The sequence below is a fragment of the Amblyomma maculatum genome, chromosome 6, assembly GCF_055883805.1.
Source record: "Amblyomma maculatum isolate TAMU_Amacu chromosome 6, ASM5588380v1, whole genome shotgun sequence".
Classification (NCBI taxonomy): domain Eukaryota; kingdom Metazoa; phylum Arthropoda; class Arachnida; order Ixodida; family Ixodidae; genus Amblyomma; species Amblyomma maculatum.
Window position 1 is genome coordinate 52284013 of NC_139349.1, and position 13970 is coordinate 52297982.

The 13970-nt window shown below is 47.3% G+C and overlaps 2 protein-coding genes across 3 annotated transcripts in view; one reads left to right on the forward strand and one right to left on the reverse strand.

The window, feature by feature from the left end:
• Window positions 1-13970, reverse strand: part of LOC146185731 (uncharacterized) — a 624411-nt gene that overhangs the window by 435379 nt on the left and 175062 nt on the right. The window lies entirely within an intron of this gene.
• The window catches only part of LOC146185732 (hemicentin-2-like), a 182347-nt gene that overhangs the window by 147226 nt on the left and 21151 nt on the right, over window positions 1-13970 (forward strand). The window contains exons 3-5 of the mRNA XM_084606658.1: window positions 750-1076; window positions 5253-5570; window positions 11378-11674. Of these exons, the coding sequence (XP_084462784.1) occupies window positions 750-1076; window positions 5253-5570; window positions 11378-11674 (942 nt within the window). The remainder of the gene's footprint in view (window positions 1-749; window positions 1077-5252; window positions 5571-11377; window positions 11675-13970) is intronic.

Genomic DNA, 13970 nt, shown 5'->3' on the forward strand with positions numbered 1-13970 from the left:
CTTATTGTTTTGCTAACTACGTGCGTGTACTCCGCAGTAAGCGGAAGACTGCAGCTCAGTTTCCAATGCCATTTTCGAGGGTCACGCGAGGCAAACCTTCTCACGTTTGTGCGAAGTAACAACGATATGCATCAAAGTGATATTTCGTTAACATGTGTCCTATGGCAATCGTTGAATTTATCAGCGCATCTCGATGGAGCGACTGTACACAGGGGAGAGGAAGCGCACCCGGCGGAATAAAATTCTGGCTTACATTAGGTGCGCTTCATCTCCCCTGTGCAGTGGCTCCATCGAGACGCGCTGATGTCTCTTAACAGTAATTTCTTAAAATGACTATGTTAGCTTCCGTTACCCTAAGTGTAAATAATATTTTCATTAACTGTGAGGTCATATAGTTATGTCGGTGTGGTATATGGGGTTTATCGTCTCCAAACGACACTGGCAATGGACACTGCAGATGGGTCCTCCGGATAATTTGGACCACCTGAGTAAACGGCTTCCTTGTGTTTCACCTTCATCGAAACGAAGCCGCCGAGGCCGGGATGGCCCTCGCATCCTCGAGCTAAGCATTCGAGCGCCTTAACCAGCTGACCCACCACGGTGGCGCATTATATAGCTTGTTTCAATGTCCACAAACATAGGCGATCTTTCGTTTCCTCTGTTATGTGGATAAATGTACTAACTGTGTCAAAACCTGTACTGGAGTAGTTGTGTGCAATGTTTGCAAATTTCCCCTGCATTCCTTGCAGCAAAGCCGAGCGTTCCTGTGATCGAGATGCAAGGCCAGACTCTGGAGAGTGGTGCCACCGTGGGGCCTCTTCAGGAGGGTGACGTGCTCAGCCTGACGTGCAAGACGTTTGGCGGCAAGCCGATGCCCAAGGTGGCCTGGTACAAGGGCGACCTCCAGCTCTCGGCCAACGTGGACGAGAGCCGCGGAGAGCGTGGCGCCGGTGACGTGGCCGCCACGTTCGCCACGCCGCTCAGCCGCCAGGATCTCGGCTCGCGATTCGAGTGTACTGCCACCAACGAGGCCCTCGAGCAGCCAATTCGCAGCTGGGTCGAGCTGGATTTGCATGGTAGGCGCCGCCGCTTTGTTGTAACCCGTCATGTTTACTACTTGCCCTCTCTCCTAAGGCTTTCAACAAAAGTTTTGTGGCATGTTTTTTTTTTTCTTATTGCTGAATCACTAGTTTTTGGTAGATTTCATGTCAGAAATTGGTATAATAAAACAATAGGAGGAGTGAAGACTGTGAGCATGATAATTAACAACCATAGTTTTGGCTTGTTGATTCGCCATTTTGTTAATGATTAGCAGCGCAAAAAATCTGAAGTAGCGAGAAGTCACTGAAACCAAGGAGGACATAGGGAACTGTAAACTACGTTGCTTGGGCTGTTCGGTCATTTTAAAATTATAGCGCCCTGAGAAACAGGAGCACGAAATACAAGTAAATGTGACCTTTTGTTTCTGTGGCCTTGTTATTAATTAGCAATGATTGAATATTTTTCTGTAGTAATCTAAAGCTCTCTGCTAGTCTAGGTAAGAGCGGTACTGCAATGAAAATGCGAAAATCATTAACGTTTGACCTAGTAGAGTAATCATAGTGTGGGGTGTTGGGAACCGCATCACCTAGCACTATTTGGGAAGTACAGCTTGATAAGTTGGAGTTAAGTATTCGCATGACTTCTGCGAAGGCCAAGAAGTCTGCCTAGTCAGGCCCCTTTGGAGCAGGTCACCAGCGACTGATACGCTGGACTTGTGATGGATATTCGGCATAACGTATGCGCAGATAGCCGCGGCCAACTTGTGCTTTACAGCCAAACTCAAGTTGACCAGCCAGAATTTCGTTTCGGGAAGGCCCGTTCAGGCGCCACTGTACAATGAGATGCTGTTTTCTGGATTATTTTTCATGCTTTATTACAACGCTGCTTTCAGGCATATTTTCGCAGTCACAAGCTGCTTCGTGCAACTAATCGGGTTGCGATAACAACTTGAGATGGAAGTCGCCGTGGGAACAAAATGAGACAGCGGGTTATTCAGAGCAAAATACAGCGTGACCAGCTTGCACTATTAGTTCGAAATGATGGAAAATGTAAGTGGAATAACTCAGCCAGCGCACAGGCGCCGGTGTAAGCGGTTAAGGGTCGCCAGATTTAAACTTCAAAGCTCACTGTACAAATTTTGCTTGATATAAAATCTTTACTACACATTCATTACCACGTCGAACAATTTCGGCTTACTAGGTAATCATTTCCTGGCAAAGTCGAAATAATTGTAATTCTGTCTCCCTAATAGTTTTCACTGTCTACTGTCTTGGCTTGATGTCGCTGTTACGAAGCAATACAAATTCCGGAACTAGGTGGCCAACAGCCGGGAGAAAAATTGTAGCGTTGTGTTGACAATGCCAAAACACTCTTTGTTGTCGTTCGCGCTACCAGCGTGTATGGCACTAAACGCACATTTGTATTCGTCGCATCAGCCAGTGTGCCTAATTACTGCAAACAACACCCTGTTCTAATACTGTGCTTGCGGCGAAGGTGTCAAGAACCACATTTTTTTATTGTGACAGCCAAAGGGAGACTTCGGGTGGCCGCAGCTACGCCATGAAGAGGCAGCTACGCCGTAAAGAAGCGTAGCTACGGTCTCCTCATAAAAACGTCAGCCTGCCATGACATTTGAATTCACGTTACCCCTATGCCATGGGCAGGAGCTGCCAACTCGGGTCGCTCCTTTCATATGGGAGAGTGATATCAGAACCAGCCTGCCTGAACCGTTTGCATTCTCGTTACCCCTACGACACGCTGGCACGTCTACACGGCTTCGTCAAAGCGTGACTTTATATGTGGGCTGGTAGCTTAAGCTCTCGCGTCATACCCTTAGCTTAAGTGTCCCCAATGATGTAGCACCTTACATTGATATGGTGTGATAGGGGAATAATGTAGCAGGCAAAAGAAGCTTCCGCCGTTGCTTTCGCAATTCAACTAGGGTTAACCGGAGCTAAACCACAACTAATTTTTGTTTTTCTCTTGAATGTGTGGGCAATTTAAGCTGATCCATGGTAAGGATAAGGACCTTCATGGGTACTGCCATAGTTTCTTTTTACTTGTTCGAAAACTAGTTCGTAGACTGTAGATATCTTCAAGCAGGTTCTGCTTCTACTCACCCGTCCTTTGCTGCAGTGACACGACTCTGAGCATGATAAAGTGGCTAATGCAAAGCCATGAATATTATTGATAGCATAATAATAATGCATTTATTTGCAATGAAAATGAGCAAAAGCATATAGACCAAAAATATAGGAGAACTGCATCTTGACACAGTACATATCAAAGCTGTTTTGAATGTCTCGCTTAAAGCTTGTGCCTGCGCTGCTCTTTATAATTCATTGTGGGTTCCTTCATCAAGGTGGTGCGATGCTCACTCTGGGCGACGCCGTGGAAAAAATCAATAAATTGTCTTGAAGTTCCTCGTCCTGAGATGTCCCGACACAAGTTAGGCAAACGAACATGGCACTTTCGAAATTTTAAATGTCGCTTCGACCTGTTTGTACAAATTCAGGGCGCCCGTTCGCTGTTTCGCCAGCAAACATGGCGGCGTGCGTATTTACTACCATGTTTCGGTTTAATTAATTCAGTACGGTGCACGCTTCTCTAAGAAATTATAACCTCAACCCGTAACCTAATTTTTATGTGTAGTACGAACGACCTCCAACCTGTTTTCTGATTCCCTCATTTTTTATCGTAGTGACTGGCTGAACCCTGTCCTTGTTGCAAACAGTGACGTTTTGACGTTGCAGCGCTAAAGGCCCCGCTCTCCAGAAAACCCAAGGTTAGAAGTTGTCAGCAAACAGTCACGAGTACGCCTCTCGTGGGTGGCATAGTTAGCAGGTGAAATTTGGCCGAGCATTAGCCGGTCGCCGGGTTGTGTGACATCACCAGACCACGTGTAATTGCCGTGTTGGCGAGAGCTGCCGATTCGGGTAGTTCCTTTGAGATGGACGGATGAGATGGGAGTCGAATTCATCGAGATTGTTGAAACGCGAGTCGGACACGTTACCCTTATAGGCCATGCAGTCACATTCGTGGGACTTTGTTAAATTGGGGCTTTATATCTTTGCCCGGTTGTCTTTCATAGATGTATGGTTGCTTGCGACCGCATGTTTGTCACTGTCTACTAGATAATAGAGAGTGAAATTAAGGGAAAGTCATTGTGAGGGTAGGGAAGTGCATTTTACGCCAACGAAGACTCATTAGTAGGCGAGCCGTGGACGAGAGTTAATAGCGCTGTCGCTTCATACCCATAGGCATAAGTATTCTCCCAGATTTCGCCGGCCAGTCACTATGGTGCCATAAACACGCGCTGTTTAAACAAACACGTTATGTGTTAAATATTGGTATTGCTTTCATTCTGCAATCAGCGAATCTAGGGCGAAATCACTGATGCTCGTTGTTATGTTTTCTGATTCGCATCTATTAGGTCATTTCAATGGCACTCAATGGCATTTTACAAGTGGGAGATGGAGTGTTGTTCTGCAAAGCTGAGCAGTGCCCATGGTGATAGCCATGAGTGTCTAGGGCTAAGCTGTCATTGTCAGTTGAATGTTTCGGTACTATTTGCAATGGTACATTTAAGCTCTATAGTATCAATGGCCTATTTATTGCACTCTACTTGGAAATTGGTTGCAACAAGAAACCGGTGAAATAAAATTCACAAGTGATCAGTGCGACAATTCTAGTACTTTGCGTACGTTTTTGTGAAACCACCCACGATGAGCTGAAAAATCGCGGTAAGCGGTTAGACTACACTAGGCGGGCATCGTGACCGTACCTCTTCCGTAGAGAGTAAGGGCCAGATGGCCCTTTACGTACAAATAAGAACAGTTTCGTGAATCCGGTCTTTCACTTCACGAACGTCTACATATCACTCAAATTTTCCACTTCTTAATGGCAAAAAAAGAAGAAAAAAAAGGCAGGGCATAAGGACTATGGGAGCAAAGTTAGTTGATCCATTGCTCGATTGATTGACTGGCTAATCGACTGATAGATTGGCGAAGTGTTTATGTGGATTGATTCACTGATTTTTGGATTCACACTTTCACTGCCTGACAAATGACTGATTGGCTGAGTGGCGGATGAATGTTTTTCTTCATACTGATATAACTGATTGATTGATTGATTGATTGATTGATTGATTGATTGATTGATTGATTGATTGATTGATTGATTGAATTGTCGTTCTCGATGGCGGCGCGCAGTGAAGCCCCTGGAGATCGAAATGGAGAGCCCAAGCATGCCAGCCAAGGCTGGCACCGCGCTGCAGGTTCGCTGCGTCATCTCGGGAGCGCGGCCAGTGGCCGAGGCCGTGTGGTACAACCGGACAACGCGCATGACGCCACAGCCGCAGCCGAGCGTCGAGCCGCTGGGAGACGGCACCTTCCGCACCGTGAGCATGCTCGAGGTCGTGCTCACGCGGCACGATCACGAAGGGAGCTTCACCTGCAAGGGTAGCAACCCCGTACTAGAAGCCTCCGGAGAGCCGCCCCTGGAGCGAACCGTCGATCTGCTCGTCCTCTGTAAGTGGGCAACGGCTTCACTCGACTGAGCTACCTAAGCGTGACCGCGGAATACCCGCAATGAATGTGCCATTATTTGAAAGTTTTAACCTAATAATTTTGGGCTTAAGATTAAAAGCTGACAGAGAGCGCACGTGAACGTTGGAGAGGGGTACTCTGACCACCATATTTAGAATAAGGACAATGATGTGACTGCGAGCATTTCCTCTCGGGTGTAGTGATATTCAGCTCTTTTATTAAACAGTCTAATTATTTGCTTTTGTGTTTTATCCTTTGCAGCTCGCGGAGATAGCAATGCAAGATTTAGTTAATGCAAGTAGGTTATGGTTCAATGAAACTGTTACGTTCTTTGCTGGACCCAAGCACAGCCTGAGACATGTTCCAAAACGCGCGTTCCTAAAATAATGCCGCAATCTCGTCGCACAATATAAAAAACTATGGGGTCGCTGAAAGGATGGCGCAGTTGCTGAGGCGCTGCGGTGTAGTAACCGTCGTGAATAAATTTGCAGTTATTCGTTCGTAGCGGTGCACCTTCTGTCTGTGCGGCACATACCAGAAAGAGAGGGTCGGTTCAGAAGGAGATTGGTTTTTAGCAGACTTGAAGGAAATGAATTACTCTTTCCTAACACTTATTGTTGGTACCCCTATGAAAGAAAAATCAAAGAACACGCGTTACGCATTTGATAACCTCGGGGCGCACGCCGTTAACAATGAATGAGAGAACGTGCTTTTATTTCGACCGTGGTGTTTTGCCTGTAGCATTACGCGTCGTTACCGCAGCGGCCGAACTAACTCAATAAGGCTGAAGCTGCGCGTCTTCTTTTTCAAGGGTGAAGAACGAAGTGAAGAACAGAGATGCAGAAATGGCTGTCTCGCGTGGAAAGGGAGCTCTTATCAAGTTGCCCGCTCTGCCGCTGTCTCTGTCGGCTTGGACTGTCTGTAGAACTCCTCTAACTGTAACAGGAAAAGTTAGATACAAAAAGAGAAAGAGAGAGAGAAAACGACGAGAGCCAGAGCTCCTATAACAGAAAAGGTTAGATACAGAGAGAGGAAGAGAAAGAAAGAGACAAAGAGAAAGAACTACGAGAGCGGGTAAAACGAGAAACGAAATTCGTTCTTTGTATAAGTTGCTCTGGCACACGAATGTGAAGAAAATAAAACTAAACTGAACTAAGGGCGCAAAAAGGGGTGCAAATAAAAAAGAAAACACGTATGAAGCGGATGCCACGTTCTTTTTTTTCCGAGGACGCGACTGACTTCTGGAGTTGGTGAGAAGACCCGTGCCTCCATCAGCGCGATTAAAGCTCTTGGTCGTACCACAGTCCGTTAATAATTAATAATCCTTGCGGAGTTTATGCTCAGGAGGTGTGCGCCTCTAAATGATTCACTCGCGTGTGTGAAGTCCGTATCCTGTCTCACGCCACCCGGATGGCCTAGTAGTACACAGAGGAAAAAAAACCAAGCAGAAAGAGTGGGAAAATACATACATACAGAAAACGAAGGCCAGCAGCCGGGAGAAAGGAGAACGCCGATAAAAATACTGACAGCGATACAGGCCGAGAATTATTTAAAGCGATCGCCTCGGAGCAAGCTCGCGGATTCCTCCCAGGTGATGGTTTCGAGGCCAACGTGTCCGTGGATCGCCGAAACGCTTACGCTACAGGGACATCGCAGGGCCCTCGGGGAATAATTTTCCCCTCTCTAAACTAAGTTGCTTGGGTCTTGGCGACTTTTGCAATCGTATACGCTTTCTTTTATTTTCTTGTTCCCTGGTCGTCAGTTGTTGCGGGGCCTGCTGGTTTTGCACTCTCCCCAAATGGGCACGGTCTTTGAGACGTGGGTTCCGTGAGGGTCAATGCTTACGTGCCGTGGCCGCATCCCGGTAGCTCCGACTCATGCTCCAGGCGTGTGATTTCTCCATGGAAACGCAGCTTCATGGAGGCTAACCGCACATCCTCGCATGCGTTAAGGGAGACAGCTCATAAAATAATATCAATCTTTCAATAATATCAACTGTGCGCGCGTAAGCGAAAACACCTTCAGCAGAGTGAAACGAAAGCGAGGAAACATTTGGTTCTTTACGATGATTTTCTGGCCTTGTAACAGACCTTGTCCGAGATCACCACTTCACACACTGCAGATCTTATCTGTAAGGTCTGGTTGGGTATTGGAGCGCACCCACGGCCGCCTATCCTTCGTTTTATTGATTGTAGTTAGTGGCCTTACCTCGTGAAATGTTTATCGGCAGTGTGTATCGAACAGAAGATAGAGTGAGTGCTTGGGAAGTCGAATATTACGCGTGTATCACACATAGTATGCTTTTGTCTTAATGCTGTTTTGATGCACTGATTAGGTCAATTAAAAAAAAAATCTCGGAACTGCGGCAACGGTGAAAGGAAATAGAAATTCCATGGTCGTATATTTCCGTTTTTGCTCATCGACGTAGCTGCTTTGTCGCTTACTCAGCTTGTTTATTTTTTTAATGTAATTCTTAAATGCATTGTGATTCTCGACCCCACCAGGTGCTACATGCTACTGTCAGTACAAAACAATAGCGAGTAATAACAACAATACCTGAACGCGACCTTCATTTCGTCGCAGTTAGAGTGTTGGGGTTGTTAAGCTGAACTTCAGCGTTTTGCACAGCCTGCATTATGTCTGGCCCAAAAAACTCGACAATAACTGCTTGGAATGTTGTTATTGACAGAATAATGATGCTTAGTTAGCTCTGAGGCTACCGAGGAAGAAAAAAAGAAGGCCACCAGGGATCATGTTTCAAACCACTACACTACGCCCCCCCCCCCCCCCCCCCCCTGATAAAAAAAAAAGCAGGGAGGGTAACAAAGCATGTGACAAATAAATAGGGTTTCCCTTATAATGAGGTTCCAGGGCGGTGCATTGTTGAATCCGGGCTGTTAAGCAGTGTGTGCACACTCGCGACAACAAAGGACGGCCTATATAGTCAACTCTCGCCCTAGCACCGCCGTTTAATTTACGAGCCTCATCCCAGGTTCCCGTCCCTTCTCCTCTTAACTCCCTACCCTGTCTCCTCTCCTCGTTCACCACGGCCTCTCCGCAGAGGACACGAGCAGAATAAGCCGAACCGCCGCCTCTTCGAGTGTCCCGCGATGAGTAGACCGCGCTAATGTTGGCCCTATTTCCGGGCAAAGCTTGGCGCCGGGGAACGAAGCAATACCGGCCGGCTTCCGCTGAGGAAATTGCTCAGAGATAGGAGAGCCCTCGGGCCTCGCACAAAAGCTGCGTGGCGCGGTTGGAGCGGAAAAACACAGAACGGCTAGAAGGTGTGCTGGCTAGGCCTTGTCGGAAGGGCTGGGCAGCTGCCGCTTTGGCGCCGCCCCTCGAAGCCCGGGATTTTCGACGCCATTGCTCTGACGCGACTATGGCGCTTTTATGCAATGTGCCGTCGATGGAGTGTCGCTGAGCGGAGCTACGGCGGTTGCGCGAATAGCGTACCGCCGACATAGAAGGAGTTCTATATCTTTAAGTGGCAGCTTATTTTATCGCTTCTCGTTTTCTTTGTATATACGTATCAAAGCGTAAGGACAATGCCTCTCTTTAAACCTCACACTTCTTCCTCTTTACTTAATTCTAAGGCTATTAACAGCTTGTTGCGAACGGCCTTATTGGCGGCTTCTGCTCACTAACTCAAAGGCGCGGGCTCGTGGTGAAGCCACGAATATGACTATTATAAGTGAACATTCTACAACAATTCTACAGTCTCAGTTTGCGAGTTTCTGGGCAAGTCGCTTCTGCACTCTTGCTGACATTCCGCAAAGTTTCCATTCTCTTGTCTAAACCTGTGCCTGGTGGCGCACTTATCAAGTAAAAAAAATAAATAAAAAAAAGAAGGGTTCTACACCTCTTCTTTTTTTCCTTTTCTTTGTTCTTCTTTGCAATGATACCGATGTTTGGGCCAGTTGGTAATGATCCATGTTGAAACCCATTCGCAGCACGAATAAAACAACGACAGGTAGAAAACACGCACGCAGCATTCGTCCTGTCGTGCGTGTTTTCTACCTGTCGTTGTTTTATTAGTGCTGCGAATGGGTTTCAATTTGTTCTTCTTCTCCTTCTCCTTCTTTTCCTTTTTCTTTTACTTCCTCTTTTCCTCCTCCTTATCCTTCTTTTCCTCTTTCTTTTCCTTCTTCTTTTCCTCCTTCTTTTTCTTCTTCTTCTACTTCTTCTTTTTCATCGTCTTCTTCGCGACTGTTCAAGGTCATTCGTGACTGCGGCCACGAACTACGCGACGGGCCGAAATCTGGCGTAGTATTGCTTTCGCAATAAAACAAAAACAAGAACTAATATCTTGTCAAAAAGAAAAATAGAGGACAAAATTGCCATGTACTGTTACACGCAAAGAGGCTGCCACTCGTTCTTATCTCGAAAGGGTCATACGTGAGCTGTCTTACTGGCAGAAGCCTAAGTTTGGCGACGAGATGAATGCCCCGTTTTTTTAACCATGAAGCTCTGTGCCAATTTGAATTTCTCGGCTTTCAACCCGCTCTCCCCTTTCCGCGCTCTCGCCAGAGAAGCTGGGCCGAGAATCCAGCAGAACGCTCAATCTCAGCTTCGCGGGCATAACAGCTGCTTTGCGAGTTCTCGTGCTCCCGAGTTTTTGCCGTTGTATCGAATGCCGCCATCAAATGCTCATTAACTATGCTCCCTTTGAGATGCAGAAGCGGTCTTGCTGCTGTTACACAATGTCAGATGTTATAAAAGCGAGCTGCTTTCAGCCAACGGACAGGCCTTTTCGAAACAGGCACCGCGGTGCTTAACTGCGAAGCTCTAATTTCATTGCGGACTCGCACGTGTGAAAACGGCGTTTAGCGAGGAATTCTCTCTACCATGATGGATGCGACAGAGAGCGTTTCGTATCACGCCTGCTTTTGCGCTCAGAGGAACGGGGGACCTTATGTCGGCGTTAGAGTAGCCATTTGCAGGCAGGACACGTTTGCCGAGCGCCATTACTCAAAGCGAGCGTTTGGCGTAAAGCCCACGGGCAACTTCAACACCTCCCCCTCCTACCTCACCATCTCTTCCACATCACATACGCCTCCCTCTTCTTCCTGCGAAGTTTAATTTCGTTTCATGCACAAAAGTGCATTAGTCCCGATACCGGCTCCCTTGCTGTTGGATTTAATCTTCAGTTTTGTGCCTGCTTTAGGGTATTGGAAGGCGGGGTGAACAGACTACAACGCGCTGCCGACACAAAAAGCTTCGTTGGGTTGCCTTCCTGTCTTTGTTCCGGTACGGTGTGCATTCTGTTGTTGGCTCTCTATAGTGTTGACACTGTTTTATTTGTCTCAAAAGAGAGAGCGGGAACACACAGTGCTTTGTTTTGCACGATAGCAACCCACTGTTCAGGATTTTCGATGTGACATGGGTTGCTGGAAAAATCTGAAACTTTCGTCATGCCTATTGCTCACTTCGTAGCACACGCTTATCAGAGACGCCGTAATGACCTTATAATTTTCGTAACACACACACACACACACACACACACACACACACACACACACACACACACACACACACACACACACACACACACACACACACACACACACACACACACACACACACACACACACACACACACACACACACACACACACACACACACACACACACACACACACACACACACACACACACACACACACACTAGAAAGGCTTGTCGTAGATCTCTCTGCTTGCTTTCACAGGCTGACAGATTCATACCTCATCTTTCTAGCAAATGCTATGCTTTTTCTTTCGTTAATGCCCTTTTGTTTTTTACCGTGCAGATCCACCCGAGGTAAAGATCGAGCAGAGCCGTGTGGGCGTGGTCAAGGAAGGAGGCCACGTGGTGCTCCACTGCTCGTACACGGCCAATCCGCGCATGATTCTAGACATGCGCTGGTTCAAAGACGATGCCCCTCTCCGATTCGACCAGGACGACCGTCTGGAGCCCAGCAACCCGGGACTCCCCACACTCACAATTAGGGAATTAACGCGCCGAGACCGCGGACGCTACGGATGCGGCCTCCGCAATGACATCGGCTGGGGGAACTCGACCAACTTCGCCCACCTGGATATCCTCTGTGAGTTGAAGCTTGGCTATGTGTTTAAATGTACAGAAAACAAATCAAGGGCAGGAAACTGATCGGCCTGTACGCTAAGGCAAAGCGTACGCGACTGAAAGTAATCTCCCCTCACGTCAATAGTGGTGGTGTATATGTTTAAAATGACGCCGTCTCTACCGTCCCTTCGATTTTTCCCAGTTAACACAGTCCACCAAAACAAGCTCAAGGCAGCATATGAAGCGCGACACATGCATACATTCATTCTTCCGTATGCACGAGAATACATTGAAGTTGTCGGGGCGCACAAAACGTTCGCGTCCGAAGCAAATTTTTTTTTCGGAATGCATGCGTGCCACGCATTCGGCGCGCAGTCTAAAAGGGAGATCCATCATCTCGCAACGCCCTGACGTGCGCAAAGTTTAATGTAGTGAAACGACAAACATCGGGGTTCACGTCTTGAAAGCTATCAAGCGGTCCCACGCCGTGATTCACTTCCAAAAGGACCCCCGGCCGAACTCAAACGAGAAGTGGGCGATATAAAAAAAAAATATATACCTGAGAGAGGCGGAAAGCACGATATCGTTGATGGTGACTGGGCTGCTCTCCTGTGCGTAGCGCAACACCATAAACTGAAGACAAATGCTGCCCTGAAAGATACCCCCGCCCCCCCCCTTAAAAAAAAGGGGGATATATCCAAAGCATAGTGTCGTGAATTCCGAGGAAAAGTAGAGGGGAAAAAAAAAACTGAATGAGAGTGGATTATAAATAAGTAACTGGAAGGAAACTCAAGAAAAGTTTCCCGTCAGGCAAATATAGCAAGAAGGAAAATAATGGCAAAACAAAAAAAAAATACTCGAACATTTCCTGCTGCTTCCCCATAGGGGTGCACAATACGTGCATATATTCGGATCACTACCGGCAGCTTATTCAGCACGCTTCACGCTTCCGTGTGCAGGGCGCCATACGCGCCGTTCCATTACCCGCCACGCAGCCATTCACACGAGGTGGGGGGGGGGGGGGGGGGGGAAATGCGGCCGCGCTGCGTCGCGATACTTCCGAGGGCCCGATTGATTCCTCCCAGAAGGCACCGTTCACTCATGTTTAATTCTTTCTCTTTTCTTTTTCTTTTACCGCTCGCTTCATACTCCCTTTGCCTCGCGCCCACATTAACGCTGACGCGGCTGAAGCAGTCAGTGACGGGCGATTGTTAATAACGGAAAATACGTAAATACTTCTGACTATCTGATTAAATATTCGCACCAGTGATGCGCGGATGTGGCGCCTTCAGCTAAGACAAATCGGTCCAGTAACTTAAGTGAAGAAATGCAACAAAGGTTATCATTATTTTTTTAATTGGCTGCAAATGCACCTTTATTTCATCTTTGTACGAAAAGTGGCTAATCCAAGTGTTTTTTCCTGTCTGTTCCACGAAACATAATGATGCGGCGGACAAAACTTCATGAACATTATTCGGTAAATATACTGGTTGAACGAGGAAGAAGTACATTTTTCATGGTACATGGAACTGCTTTAGACACATTTACCCCGCCGAGGTGGCGCAGTGGTTACGGCGCTCGACTACTTTTCCCAAGGACGCGGGATCGAATTCCGGCCTCGGCGGCCGCTTTTCGATGGAGCCGAAAAGCAAGGCGCCCGTGTGATGTGCGATGTCAGTGCACGTTAAAGAACCCCAGGTGGTCGAAATTTCCGGAGTCCTCCGCTACGGCATCTCTCATAGCCTGAGTTGCTTTGGGACGTTAAACCCCACAAACCAAACCAAACTTCCAAACATTCGAGAAATTTACTCTTATAGGTGACATTTGGAGTCCTTCCAAATGAATTTCTGCCTTTAGCTCGTAGAGTAAAATCAGCAGACATATTATTATAGCAAATTGCTTTTAGAAACCTCACTCGCAGCGGCGAACTGTTACGCACCGCGAATGGGATCTAAGCACGTAGGCTGATCTCGTCGGGCATATAGACAGAGCGCAAAGATTGCTGCGACACAATTACTCTAATACGATCCGATCGAGATTGCTTGCAATAATGGTACGGCGTCTACAGGTAGCGCGAAGTTGAAGCACTCACCGATCAAGGCTTAGCGCGTTATTTAAATAACCGTGGAAACGAACACATGTTTGGCGTATCTAAGATAACTTGTTCCTGGGCGAGTTGGTTATATCACGCTCCTAATATTCAACGGCAACGAATAGCACGGGACAAACGCAGTGAAGGCGACAGGATGAAGCGCGAACAGGGCGAAGACGACACGAGGCGCTTCGTCCTGTCGTCTTCACTCTGTCTGCCCCGTGTT